General features: G+C 37.2%; 1 protein-coding gene across 1 annotated transcript in view; it reads left to right on the top strand.

The window, feature by feature from the left end:
- The window catches only part of COL28A1 (collagen type XXVIII alpha 1 chain), a 66,700-nt gene extending 53,017 nt beyond the window's left edge, over window positions 1–13,683 (top strand). Inside the window, exons 27-36 of the mRNA XM_084507910.1 lie at window positions 656–724; window positions 5,993–6,061; window positions 7,714–7,794; window positions 7,884–7,919; window positions 8,134–8,170; window positions 8,492–9,046; window positions 10,308–10,486; window positions 11,068–11,284; window positions 11,728–11,900; window positions 12,709–13,683. Of these exons, the coding sequence (XP_084364036.1) occupies window positions 656–724; window positions 5,993–6,061; window positions 7,714–7,794; window positions 7,884–7,919; window positions 8,134–8,170; window positions 8,492–9,046; window positions 10,308–10,486; window positions 11,068–11,284; window positions 11,728–11,900 (1,416 nt within the window). The 3' untranslated portion in view covers window positions 12,709–13,683. The remainder of the gene's footprint in view (window positions 1–655; window positions 725–5,992; window positions 6,062–7,713; window positions 7,795–7,883; window positions 7,920–8,133; window positions 8,171–8,491; window positions 9,047–10,307; window positions 10,487–11,067; window positions 11,285–11,727; window positions 11,901–12,708) is intronic.

Genomic DNA, 13,683 nt, shown 5'->3' with positions numbered 1-13,683 from the left:
AATATTTTGGGTGAACCCCTGTTTATACTTACACAGATTAACAATATTTTTCACAAGACATTCTCTCAAAGTTTGTGGCAAAATCTTTTGTCACACAGATGAGCGCAAAGTTTTTACCTGTCTTTTACTGTAGCTACACAAACCAGAGGGTGTTCCTTTGGCTTTTGTTTCCTCCTCTCCCACTTAGGATTTTCTGACCTGGTGCTCCCAGACACTGTGGCACCACAGTGGTTTGAAATATATGTGTACGTGGTGCACAAGAGCTAACGTGCCTGGCAGGTTAACTTACACTGGGTTTTACTGCTCTGGCCTTTTGTGCATCTACTGTCAGTTGCCTTTGTGATTTGGAGTGATTGCACAAAGCTGTTGCATAAAGTCGGTTTCTGCCCCGGAAAAACTGTGAAAAGTATCACACTGTTTCATGGGAATATCTTAGCCTTTAATTACTTTGAGCTTAATTGTTCCTTTATTTTCCTGGGAATTTGTCAGGGATAATTACTAAAGCCTACAGTGTGAAAACATAAACCAAAGAAAGATCAGAACCAGAGTCTTTAAAAAGGTTTTACTTTTGCTTGCAGCAAATTTGAGATTACTTATTACCCAGAATAGTGTTTATCTCCTAATTCTTTTTTTTTTTCCCGACTGACTGTCATAGGGTATTATGGGACAGAAAGGCTTGCCTGGTCCACCTGGCCCCCCTGGCGAGAGCATACAAGGAAACAAGGTAATCCAGTTCTGTATGATAATGAGTCCAATTTCTTCTCAAAACTGTCTCTTCAAGGAGTTTCAAGGAGTCTGTTTTTCTTCCTGCATAAATTCTGTTGTGTCACTGAGTCAGTGAACTCCTGCAAATATTCAGTGTAATTTAAGTTTCTTGTACATAAGGTGTGCAAAATTTAGTTGCTGACTTCCAGTATTTTGGGTAAGTGATTGATTGCTCTCTAATTATTCTTGTTGCTACAGATATATTTAATGTGGAAAAAGTCTCATCTCTGTCACATTTTATTGATTTACTTGGATTTAAAGCACTGTCCACAGAAGACATCTACAGCTTTCTCTAGGTTCTGTTATATAAAGACAGTAACAGAGCTACCATGTTTGCTAAGAGAAGTCAAACAACACATAGGTATAGAAATATGAAAGAAATTAGCCAGTCTTCCACATCCTCTTAAGCAGATTTTTACTTACCTAGTTCCAGCCATAACCATAACATCTCTCCTTACAAGGAGAATCACAAACATGGCACGTTGTCAGTATTCAATGTTAATAAAATGTCTTTTCATAAGCAAGTGGAAAAATTAAAACTAAAACTGGAGGCTCTAGTGAAGAAAAACCCAAGTACCTCCTATTCTCTTAAATGAATGCTTAAAGTTGAACATATGATTGAATATTTCCCTGGATTGGGAGAGTTGAGCTCCACTCTTCAATTACAGGTTATTAAACCACTCATGACTCAGTAAAAGGAGCACTATTTCAACTGGGTTGAGAAAGATGCCTCACGGTACTTCAGTAGGTTGCAGAAACTGAAGCCACAGTAGAATTTGATGACAAAATAGGTTTTAATTGGAAAATACTGGCATGCTATAACAAGTAAATAAAAATCATAAAAACATACTTTGTTGGCAAAATATTTCACAGGAGAACCTTTCTTTGGTTCAAGGTGGAATTATCCCATACAAGCTTTACCAAGAAAGTACCTACTGCTTCTTTGTTTTACTCAGTACTCGCTCTGATTCCAACTTCAATGTCCTCCAGCTGTCTACCCATTTTTATACTTCTGTTAAATCATTTCCCTTTTTATACAGCAAAAAGCTCTTTCATTTTTTTCATTGTGAAGTGTTTTATAGCACAGAAACTTACCTTACCATGTTCTTTCTTTTCTCATTCCTATATGTCTCTTCAACTGATTCTGATTTATCATGTCTCAGGACTTTTCTAGACAGAGATCTGTGCGTGGTTAGAATCATATGGCAAAAACTTTGGTCTTGATCTGTTTGCATTTTTCTTCTAATCATTATCTGTAGCCGCAAAGATACTAGGTATTCTAATGTGACAATATACAGATTTTTTTTTTCCTTTCCTTTCCTTTCCTTTCCTTTCCTTTCCTTTCCTTTCCTTTCCTTTCCTTTCCTTTCCTTTCCTTTCCTTTCCTTTCCTTTCCTTTCCTTTCCTTTCCTTTCCTTTCCTTTCCTTTCCTTTCCTTTCCTTTCCTTTCCTTTCCTTTCCTTTCCTTTCCTTTCCTTTCCTTTCCTTTCCTTTCCTTTCCTTTCCTTTCCTTTCCTTTCCTTTCCTTTCCTTTCCTTTCCTCCCCTCCCCTCCCCTCCCCTCCCCTCCCCTCCCCTCCCCTCCCCTCCCCTCCCCTCCCCTCCCCTCCCCTCCCCTCCCCTCCCCTCCCCTCCCCTCCCCTCCTCTCCCCTTCCACTCCCCTCCCCTTCCACTCCCCTCCCCTCCCCTCCCCTCCCCTCCCCTCCCCTCCCCTCCCCTCCCTCTCCTCTCCTCTCCTCTCCTCTCCTCTCCTCTCCTCTCCTCTCCTCTCCTCTCCTCTCCTCTCCTCTCCTCTCCTCTCCTCTCCTCTCCTCTCCTCTCCTCTCCTCTCCTCTCCTCTCCTCTCCTCTCCTCTCCTCTCCTCTCCTCTCCTCTCCTCTCCTCTCCTCTCCTCTCCTCTCCTCTCCTCTCCTCTCCTCTCCTCTCCTCTCCTCTCCTCTCCTCTCCTCTCCTCTCATCTCATCTCATTTTCCTTTTCTGAATCTCTAAAGCCTGCTTACACTATTCTTGTGGCAAATAGAAAAATTTCTGCTATTTCTATATGTTTGATGGTATAGGAAAACAATTTCCTGTGTGGCTTTAACAGAAATTTCTGTCGTGTTCCCAGAATCTAATACTTGGGATATATTTTTTTTAAGTTCATGAATATGTGCGGTTTGTTATAAAAGCAATTTGCTATTCTGGGCAGAAATGTTTCATCAGTCAAATGCATCTGATCATGTTACATTATACAGATCATATACTACTTTTTCCATTCCTGAGGAAGGATAAAAGTTAGTCAAAATATGCTCTGTGTCTATAGATAGATAAACAGATACACGTACAGTTTTGGATGTTAACATTGGTACTGCTATGGTATCAGTGCCTGTTTCTTCCGTACACTGATGCTTGTTGAGCATCTATCATCTGTCCTTCTATCTCTTCACAGCCATGTCAAGCTTCATTCTTTTTTGTCCCCTCTTCATCATCTTAGAGTTACTGTGCTACTGAATTTGAATTATCAATATCATTGCAAGTATTTTTTATATATATGTAGAGCTCTGCCTGAGTAAGAATGGAATGTTAGAAATGAGATGGATTTCAAGTAACTTTATGTTGATATCAGCATCCACAGGTCTTCTTTTTTATGTTTGGTTTCCTTTTAAAACCACAGTCTAGACATTCCGAGATTTACACTCAGTTTGGAGAATGACATTTTAACATAAAAGTCTGCTTATTGATCAGCGATCTGGCATGATAGCAGGGTCAGGGATCCAAGGGTACATTTTTACATGCATACTGCTTTAGCTTTTAGAACAAGACTGATGGTCAAATTTAAATTCAATTATTTACATAAATTGAACTGGCAAAGTATAAAGTATTTAATGCAGTATACTTCTTGTTTTGTCTCTAAACATTTAATTGTGGTATCTATGATAAATCTTTTCTATATTGATGATTGATTACACAAGTAGGGGAAGCAGGATTTGGTTCTGGGGTTGACATTTTGAAGGATAAAAGCCACTTATGTGTCTGTGAGAAAGGTATGATTTTTTTTTAGAAGTGTAGGTTTCATTCAATTTTCATTGTCTAAACACCATCCTAACAGTGTCAAGTGACTTCAATAAATCTATAGTTTTGTTAGATCTGACGTTTATTGTTAGTGAAGGACCACTGGAATACAAAGCAGATACTAATTCTGGTTCATGTGTGTGTGCTCTGTAGATCTGCAAAGAGGTTGATCAGGCAGTTCTGTGATGAGTAGTTAGGAAAGATAGTCAGTCCCAGCTAGCATTGACACAGGCTGTTTGTTTTTTTTTTGTTTGTTTTTCTTTTATTTTTTTTCACTGTATTTAAAAGTCATTTTCATTAGCAACCTAGGAAGTATAATCCTGCTAAAATGTGCCTTAAAGTAAATTAGATTAAATAGTCACTGTATGTTCCTACAACAATGCCAGCTAAACTGTCTTGGGCATCCCACTGCCTTAGTAACATTTCCTCTTTGCAGGAAATTCCTTTCTTCTTCCTTAGTGAATCAGCTGTGTAGTTTGCTGTAGTGCAGTTTCCTGCCCAGTATGCAGAGTCCACACAGCAGTGTCTGAATTTTTGCTTTTGTAAGAAATTGTGGAGTGGGGAAATGGGAGAGTTGTGCTTCCAGAAGCAAGAGGCTGATGATTAGTAGATGAGTGATATATAGGGCTGATGAGGAGCAGAGGTTTTTAGCTCCCGGAGCTGGGGCTAGTCAACCAAAGAGGCTCCCACAGGACAGAGCTCTATGGGTTTTGTGGAGAGGCACATCCCAGTGGAGATGTGAAAGGTGGCGCATGGCAGGTGCCTTCACCTAGCACAGGGCAAGGCCACAACTCACCTGTGTGCAAGCACAAGCTCTTATTTCAGCAGGATCTTTGTGGAATTCAGGATTTGACCAGGGAAAACCACCCACTGCCTGTGACTTCTGGTATGCTGCCTCTTCTGGGAAGCTGTGTCTCATGTCTGACTCCAGATAAACTCCCAGCTCATGAGAGCCGGGACCTTGAGCCATGGGAAGAGAAAGTGTCTGCCTGGGTGGTGCACCATGTAGCTGCTTCTCCACCTGCAGAAGCCCCCAAGTCCCTGTCTAGCCCCTGTCCAGCCCAGCAGAAATGATCAGTGATCAGTCCATCTGTCCATCAAAGGCACTAGTGTGCCTATGGTAAAGGCTGGAGTCTTGATAAATTTGGAAATATATTTTTATATTTCTCTGCCTGGGCAGTATAGCCACTCTAAGACTAGTTGTGAACAGCTATCCTAATATTAGGCTAATAATAATGTTTTAGAGAGACTCTCTGAGAGCTCTTGACTGAAAAATACTGAAAAATAACTAGCCTTGTACTGGGCTGCGCAGAAGCTTCAGCTAATATCTCACGTGCTACGTTTGGTACAGGTGATAGCTGATCTCATTGATACTCTTTGGTACCTGCACAGGGCACTGCTGTTATGCTGCAAACATGAATTTTAATGAAGCTTGTGTATATCAGGGAATATAATCCCTTCTAGCTGTGGTTGAAATGTATACAGTATTTGATCTGAAAAGATAGTTGTTAAAGAAAACAGGACAGTTTCTGGAACCCTTATGATGTGAAGGATTTTCTGTACATATTTCCTAACAACTGTGTTTTATAACATGGTGTATGCCCACATTGCTGGCATGTGCATGCTTTTCAGGTCTGTGCGTACAGCAGGACATACAGAACAATCCTTATAAACAAATTTGAACTTTGTAGCCGGATTGATAGTGTGTTTAGAAGTATCATCAGAAAGCTGTTCTCTCCACACTGAGATCAGAGATCTCAAACAAAAATCTCTTTTCATTTACTTAAGATCAGAAAAAGTAAGTCAACCCTGAAGAGATTCTGGGGGCTATGATGAAAGAACTTTTGTGTTGGACCTGGTTTCACTACTTGTAGACTGGATGAGTGAACCTCATTGTGGTTACTTTTGTCTTCCACCTCTGTCAGTGAAATGACATCTTGTTTTAATTAAATTAGAATAAATTGTTGTATACTTCATGAAGGCTTCACGTACATTATGAAACATACTCAACTGCCTATCTCTCCAGCTGCACACTGCTCCTGTCTTGAAAATTACATTTAATTTCGTAATACAAGTATCTGGCTTTCTCTGTGATGCAGAATGTTACAAAGTGAATAGATAATGCATGGAATTTATTTCTATTTTCCATTAAAATTTCTTTCCATATTCTGTTTAGGGAGAAAAAGGAAATCAAGGTTTTCCTGGACCAAAGGGTTCATTAGGAATTGGTATTCCTGGACCAAAGGTAAATTCTAAGCTTGCAGTAGGAAAAAAAGAAAAAAGTGGTTTTTTTTTTTTGTTTTTTTTTTTTGTTTTTTTTTTTTTTCCTTCCTTTATTGGAGACATTGTTTTGTATAGTTGGCAAGGTAAATGCTTGGTACTTATTGTCAGCTTTGGAGTCTGTGAATATCCCAAATGTCATGAAGGATCAGGCTCTGAAGTAATACCTGGAATGAGATCATACCTGTTAGTAGGAGAATAATATTATTCAAATTATGTATTCAGTTATCTTCAGATATTTTTCAGGTATTACAAAATGTCATTTTATTTGCCAGGCTTTGACGGAAAAAAAAAGGGGGGGGGGGGGGGGGAGGGGAGGGTCCAGTGTCAGTGTCTCCAAATGTTCAGTTTTGCTGTTTGCTATTAATAAAGCAGAGTTGTCACAGATGAAAAGGAATAGATGAGTTCTGTAGTAATTTCATCTACATATTTTCCACTGGATATGCCAATTACCAAATCAATTTATATGTAAGAGAATACCAGCATCACCACGGCCAGTAGATCATATTTGCTGTCCCTTATGCTGACATTAGCTTTGATGAGGTTAAATATAGCTCACAGACAAATAATGGAAAGAAATATTGTTTGCTGGATATTATCATTTTATGAAAATAGAACAGAAAGTGACCTACAAGAGCTTACTTAGTGGAGTCTGATTTCCTTTACACTATGGAGGACCTATAGACAATTTTCAGGTTTATATAAGTTTGAATAAGATCAGAATCAGACTCAGAGAACCAAAAGAGGTCCATACAATTGATGGCAATCACCATGGCAAATGCTGTAACAGAGGAAATATCTGTGTGATGCCATTCTCTAGTAGTAATGAGGAATAATATAAAAATGGATAGTATTCTAGTTAAAAGTCCCTAAAATTTAAAATTTCAAGTGAAATGTAAGGTGGTTAGTAACTTTCAGAGAGAAGTAAAAAACTGTCCTGCACAATCACCTTCTTGAAGAAGTATCAAATTTAGATCCTGAATGTTTTGATGTTATATTTAATTCCTGCATTATCTGAAAACTATATCTCAAAATGAAGTAAAGTTGAACTTGCAAATCAAAAGGTCTAGTTACTTGAAGAAAAAAGTGCAGAATTTGCTTCTAAATGTGAAACTATGTATTTTCCAATGTATGTAACAGTCTAGGCATATCTCTTGCTCTCATCTTTGCAAGCTCCCAATATTTCATGGGGGTTCTGAGCGAAACTGGTCTAAATTTCAATACATTGGCAGATTGGAAGCAGTTAAGTCTCTCCATAGGTTTGTATTAACATAGGTCTAATAGTTTAGAATTCTAGAATTTAGAATCTAGGTCTAATTAGTTTAGAATTCAAGAAAATCAAAGAAAAGGAAAAAATATATAATCTCAGCATCATTGTAAAGGTGTCTTTACTTCTCACTCCTAAATTAAGGTAATTTTTCATGGAAATCTCTTGAAAATGTTTATATTGCCAGTGTTGCTTTCCCTAAGATTCTGTAGTTCATGCCTACATGATAAACCAGTCACAGGACAAAATTCAGAAGATTAATATTGAAGACTATTTGAACCACAGCAGCAGCTCTTACTATTACCAATACTGGAATTGTGGATGTATTTAATAAGACTGTTTTCAATTAGGGAGACTATGGAGATAAAGGTGATCCGGGAAGCAAAGGTGCCAAAGGAGAGATGGGAGATCCAGGACCTCCAGGACCAAAAGTAAAATATATTTCACATTATTTAATTTTTTACAATAGATATTAGACAAACTTGTATTGTGTTAATTATCTCACTCTACATATTTTCAGGGAATTTGGGGAAGAAAAGGTGAACCTGGTCTTTCGGTAAGTATGTACATGAAGTAATTTAAAAGTTTTTTTTTGTTGTTGTTGTTGTTTTGTTTGTTTGTTTGTTTTTTTAAATACTCATAGTTTATGTGATATTAAGGTTGATCGGGGGGTGTTACATTGTCTTACACTTTCATAAGTAAATAAATTAATAAATTTAATCATTCTTAAAACTACAACAAACATCAAGTTAATTAATACTCTTTTTCAGAGAGAAGAAGTTATCAGACTTATCAGTGAAATATGTGGTAAGCATTCGAGTTTGAAAAAAAAATCTAATAAAACACACTGAATTTATATTGCCTGAATTGATTAATCTTCTGCATGCTTGTGTGTGAGAATACCATTTATGTGAAAAATACTCACTGTTTCCAGAGCAATAATGGAAGTAGTTTAGTCCAACTCTGTTTCTATTTCTCAGTACCACCGACTATAAAATCTGTTTCTAAGTATTATATAATTTTATTAGCTGAGTTTTAACTGACTGTAAATCAGATATTCAACTTAAATTCATTTTTATAATCAGAAGATATTTTCTCATTAAATACCTGAAACTGTTATTCTTTTAGGTTGTGGTATCAGATGCAGAGTAACACCACTGGAACTAGTATTTGTCATTGACAGTTCAGAAAGTGTTGGACCAGATAACTTCAATATTATCAAAACTTTTATGAAAACAGTCATTGACAAGGTTTCAGCCAACCATGCTACAACCCGCATTGGGATTATCAACTTCAGCCATAAAGTGGAGTTGGTGTCTTCTCTGAAGCAGTACACAACCAAAGAACAGCTGAAATCTGCTGTTGATAAAATGCCCTACTTAGGAGAAGGCACATACACAGCTTCTGCCATCAGAGAAACTATTAAGTTATTTCAGGCAGCACGCCCAGCAGTGAGGAAAGTTGCTGTGGTAATAACGGATGGACAAGCAGACACTCGTGACAAAGTACGACTGGATGTGGTGGTAAGGGAGGCCCACACTACAAATATTGAGATATTTGTCATTGGGGTTGTTCAAAAGACTGATCCCCACTATGGTGATTTTCTGAAAGAAATGGACCTCATTGCAACAGATCCTAATGAAGAACATGTTTACGAGATAGATGACTTCATGACACTTTCAGGTAAAAGAAACTATGTTTGTAAGAGAAAATTTTAAATAAGCAATTAACAGGGTTTGTCCTTTCCTGTAGCAAGGCAAGACAGCCAGTAGAGGCTCATTGAATGGCAGCTTATGTCTGTCTTTTGGATGCAGCTCGTTTTTCAGTTTCCCTTGTTCTTTGGGCAAATGAAACCTTTGCCAAGCTCTTACCTCTCGCAGAAGCAATAAAGCACAATGTACAGCAATTTCACAGCAAAAGCCTTCTTTGGGGCACTCTTTACTGAGAGCCAGCACCAGCTTTCTCTCACAGTGCTTTTGTGCTGGGCCACACACAGATTCATCCCTGAGAGAGGTGCAGATTTCTTTCCACCTTGGTGCAATAGCTCTGTCTCTCTCTCTGTCTTTCCTATGGCTGTTGTACTCCGCTGGTGATTTGTCAGTCTTGTAGTCCCTTTACCATCTCTTGTATTCTTCTGAAAGCCATAGGAAAAGCTATGCTTTCATCCTGATTCTAGGGAAGAGATGGTGGAGGAATACCAACAAGGGATCTGCTTTATTCTCCATTATTCATTTCAAACCAAGGCTTGAAAAATTATCTGGCCACAACTGGAATCACATCAAAAAACACACGAAACCTATAATGACCAATGGAAAAAAAAATATACTTTGGTCTAGACTAACCACAGACTAACCCTATAAACTGTATTTATCCTGAGCATAAACTCATTTTGCTACATTGAGCCTGTGGATGGACTTAGGTCTGTATTTAAGGCTGATGTCTTAAAAAGTGAGAACAGAATCCGAGCTACAGTTCTGGTCCCAGCTAGCATTAAAATTAGGGCTCTGGTTCTGGCTTCAGAATTCAACATAAAAGATATCCCAGTTGCTGATTATTTATTTATTTATTTATTTAGTGTGTGTGCATAAGTAGAAAGTATAACCCAGTTTTTCCTTCTTAGAAATAAACTCTTTTTTTTTTTTTTAATGCTTTTTTTTTTTTTTTTTTTTTTCTGTAGACCATGGAGTTATGATTTAGGCTTAAAAAGGGATTTTGGTACTTTTATCTGTTGTTTCATAGAAGAACTAGAGGTTCTTAAAATCAAATAACTTTGAGAGTGTGTTACTTTATTATTTCTCATTTGAGTTTTGACATAACTTCAGAAGGCAGTGTTTCATTGTCATTGAAGATTTAAGGTTAATACTGCACTAAAAGCTTGTGGAGAATCACTGTGACTTTTCTTTATTACCCCTAATACATTTCATTATTTTGTTAATCTTTTCAGCTCTTGAAAATAAACTCTTCACAAAAATTTGTGATAATGTATCTGAAGTCTACACCAGAAAAGATGTTCTATCTCCGTCTCCAAGCCCAGGATCTGAAATACCCACTGAAGTTAGTCAGTTACCTACAATGACGACTTCAGAGACTTATATGCCCCCTACAGAAGGAATTGGTTACCCAGTAAGTTATCAAATATTTATTTAAATTCATACACTATTTAATGCACCATTATCAATCTTGTAATATGTAAAGAATGTGTCATTTGGCTGTACCAAAAGATCTGAAGAAAACTTTTAAAGTTAGATTGAAATTATTTGTTTAGAACAGTTTGCAGAAGAGGGTAATACTGTTTCTTAGTTGCAATAAATGATAGCAGTCCTCACTTTTTTGGAATTCTGATGCACCTTAAAAATGATTTGGAAATCCTGCAGATATATTCCCTGTTCAGGAAGATAGTATGTAAGCATTTATTTATGTAAAAGTTGATTGTTGGTGCAATGTTGCTCGTCATGGCTACATGTGATAGGAATTTTCAGCCCTTCGGTATTGTTTCGCTTTTTGCATTGGACTGTAATTCTAGGATTCTAAAATCATGGCCCCATACTGAGTAATCACTAAAACAAGGTCTGAATCCACCTGCCATTATTGCTAGATAACATGTGTGAGAAAGACCCTTACTTTCCTACTTAATTTTCTCATTTTTTTCTTCGTAACATCTGAGACAGTATTTTAAGTTACCAGATTTTTGATTCCTTTTGCAGCTTAGTCCACCGCAGACCAGATACACTGAGGTGCTGCCATCTGCTCAGGATCACACTGTGACCACTTCTGTTCATAGAGAATCAAAATTCCCCCCACTTTATGACATAGTTGAATCCAGACCCCACAGTCCCGTTGCCAATCCTTTGCTCAATGTAACCATTACTGAAGATCGCAGCCTAGCAGTGTTGCAACCACAGATAGCATCATCTCAAAAAGGTAAGCAATATTTAACCTGACTATGGGGTAGCAAGTCTGTACCAAAAACAAGCAACCAACAAACCCTACCCAATGCAGTCACTGTAATCATAATTTTGTTTTTCTGGGTGCTCTGGCTGCAGACAGCGCACACACTGAGAGCCAGAGTTTCAAACCTAGATGACAACCTTGTGTATCATTGTGCTTACCTATTTAAATACCCATCTGAGTCTTGCATCTGAATTTAAGCAGTCTCATTTCAAACCGATCCTGTATTCTTTTCAGACCTGTTCATGTACTTTGTTAATTGAAACAGAATTTGGCTACAAATTTCATATGCAAATATATTCTGGGCACTACAAGAAAGAAAAAGAAAAAAAGGATGCTTTAACTACAAAATGAACTCTTAGGATAATGTAACTTATCCCCGGAATCCAAGCTAACTTTTAATAATATACTTTCAGATCCAAGGTGCTTGGAACCTATGAAACCAGGGGATTGTCGAGACTATGTGGTAAAATGGTATTATGACAAAAATGGCAATTCTTGTGGTCGGTTCTGGTACGGAGGTTGTAATGGTAACAACAATAGATTTGAAACAGATGAAGAATGTCGAAAAACCTGCATTGATGAATAAGTAAGTTGTCTTAACCAGGTCCTTCTTCAAGCACCTCTTTTCCAGGATAAAACAATCTATTTAAGTGTCTCCTATAATATGTGATACATACATATTTTCTACCTTTGATCAGTCTTGATGCTTTTCTGAGATGGTGGGAACAAAAGTGCACTTTGCAGTCATGGATTAATACAGTAACACAGTGAGGTTTTCTACTTTGCTCTTTATTCCTTATCATACAGTTTCTAACATTGTATTTGATTTTTTGATCATTACGGTCAGAGAAGTTGAAAATCCATCATATTATATGTGAATTTAAGATCATTTTTCTCGTGTGTATTATTTCACATTCATCAGCATTGACAGCACTTTCACAAAATTTGTCACCCCACTTTTTACTCCTTTCTCTAGATCACTTATGACCATATTGAGTACGACAGGCCATAGCATGCATCCTCCAGTGACTTCTTTCCATTGGCCATTTATTCCCTTTCCTTTTTCTTCTCCTCATGACTTATTTATAAATTAGTAAACTTTACCTCTTAATCCAATATAACTTTCCTTTGGTGAGGTACCTTTCTGGAAGCCCAGGAAGACTGTACTAACTGCCTTAGGTGCACATGCTCAGTGAGTGAGGCATGGGCTCCAAAGAGCTTTGTTATCAGTGGTGCACAACTTCCTTTACAAAAGCCATATAGCTCCTCCCCAGTAAATCGTTTTGAATTCTATATTTCCTCTTTCAGTACAGGAAAATTCAGTACAGGGAACTAGCAGCATATTTTCTTTCTGAACATTTCAAGAAAATTAATCAATTCCTTATTTCTTCTAGAAATGACTGCCATTTGAAGTTTTTAAAGCTGGGAGTTCACATGTATTGAGAAAGAAATGGCTGAGAAGAATCCAAAACCCATGTGAACATGAATATATTACTGCCACTCTCCACTGCTCTTCCCATTATGGTATTCACATTAACTAGATTCCTGTATAGCATGTTATCTACAACACCATAGCAACAACTTTATTACACACACACACACACACACACACACACAGAGGAGCATAACTTTTCCATCCATGTTTATATTAAATTGGTAATATTACATGTGGCAAGGATGAGATTTTACTTTTAGGATTAAAATACCCAAACTGCTTACACTCAGCATTTAATGACAGAGGTGTCTTGTTCTCTTGGAAGAATAAAATGTGCTCTCATTTTAAACAAGAGTAAGTGGCTCCTGAAATTAGTGCTCTTATTACAGCATTTAGTGCCATAAATTAAGACAAATTATCACCTCATTTGAATGTAAATTCCACAGCTATAAGTAATTAGTATTTTTGTTGTTGTTGTTTTCCTCATTAAAGCACATTTGGATTAACACCAGTACAATCTTTTCACTTGTCAGGGTAGGACTTTCATTGGGAATTACATAAAACACAGGATTCTTCATGTCCTTTATGTCAAGTCTGCAAATTTCTTTTCTCAGGGCCTCTGTGTTTAATTAAAAAAAAAAAAAAAAAAAAAAAAAAGTTATTTTATGCTTTAATATATGCTACTAAGTTAAAAAGAGAAAAGCACTGAGAGATGTATATAAATATTTGCTAATATCCTTTCTACTTTTAACCATAACCCTAATAACCCTATTATTAAAACTGAAAAATATTATCATGTGATTAAAATAGAAAGCAACATCTGATAAAGTGTGGCATTCTTACTCTTTTGCAGACAGAAAAAAAAAACAACCAACAACAACAAAAAAAACACCTTAGTAGATACTAAGACATAGGCATTCTGGACAGTTCTTGA

The sequence above is a fragment of the Aythya ferina genome (genome assembly GCF_964211825.1).
Source record: "Aythya ferina genome assembly, chromosome: 2".
Classification (NCBI taxonomy): Eukaryota; Metazoa; Chordata; class Aves; order Anseriformes; family Anatidae; genus Aythya; species Aythya ferina.
This window is presented reverse-complemented; position numbering and strand designations above follow the sequence as displayed.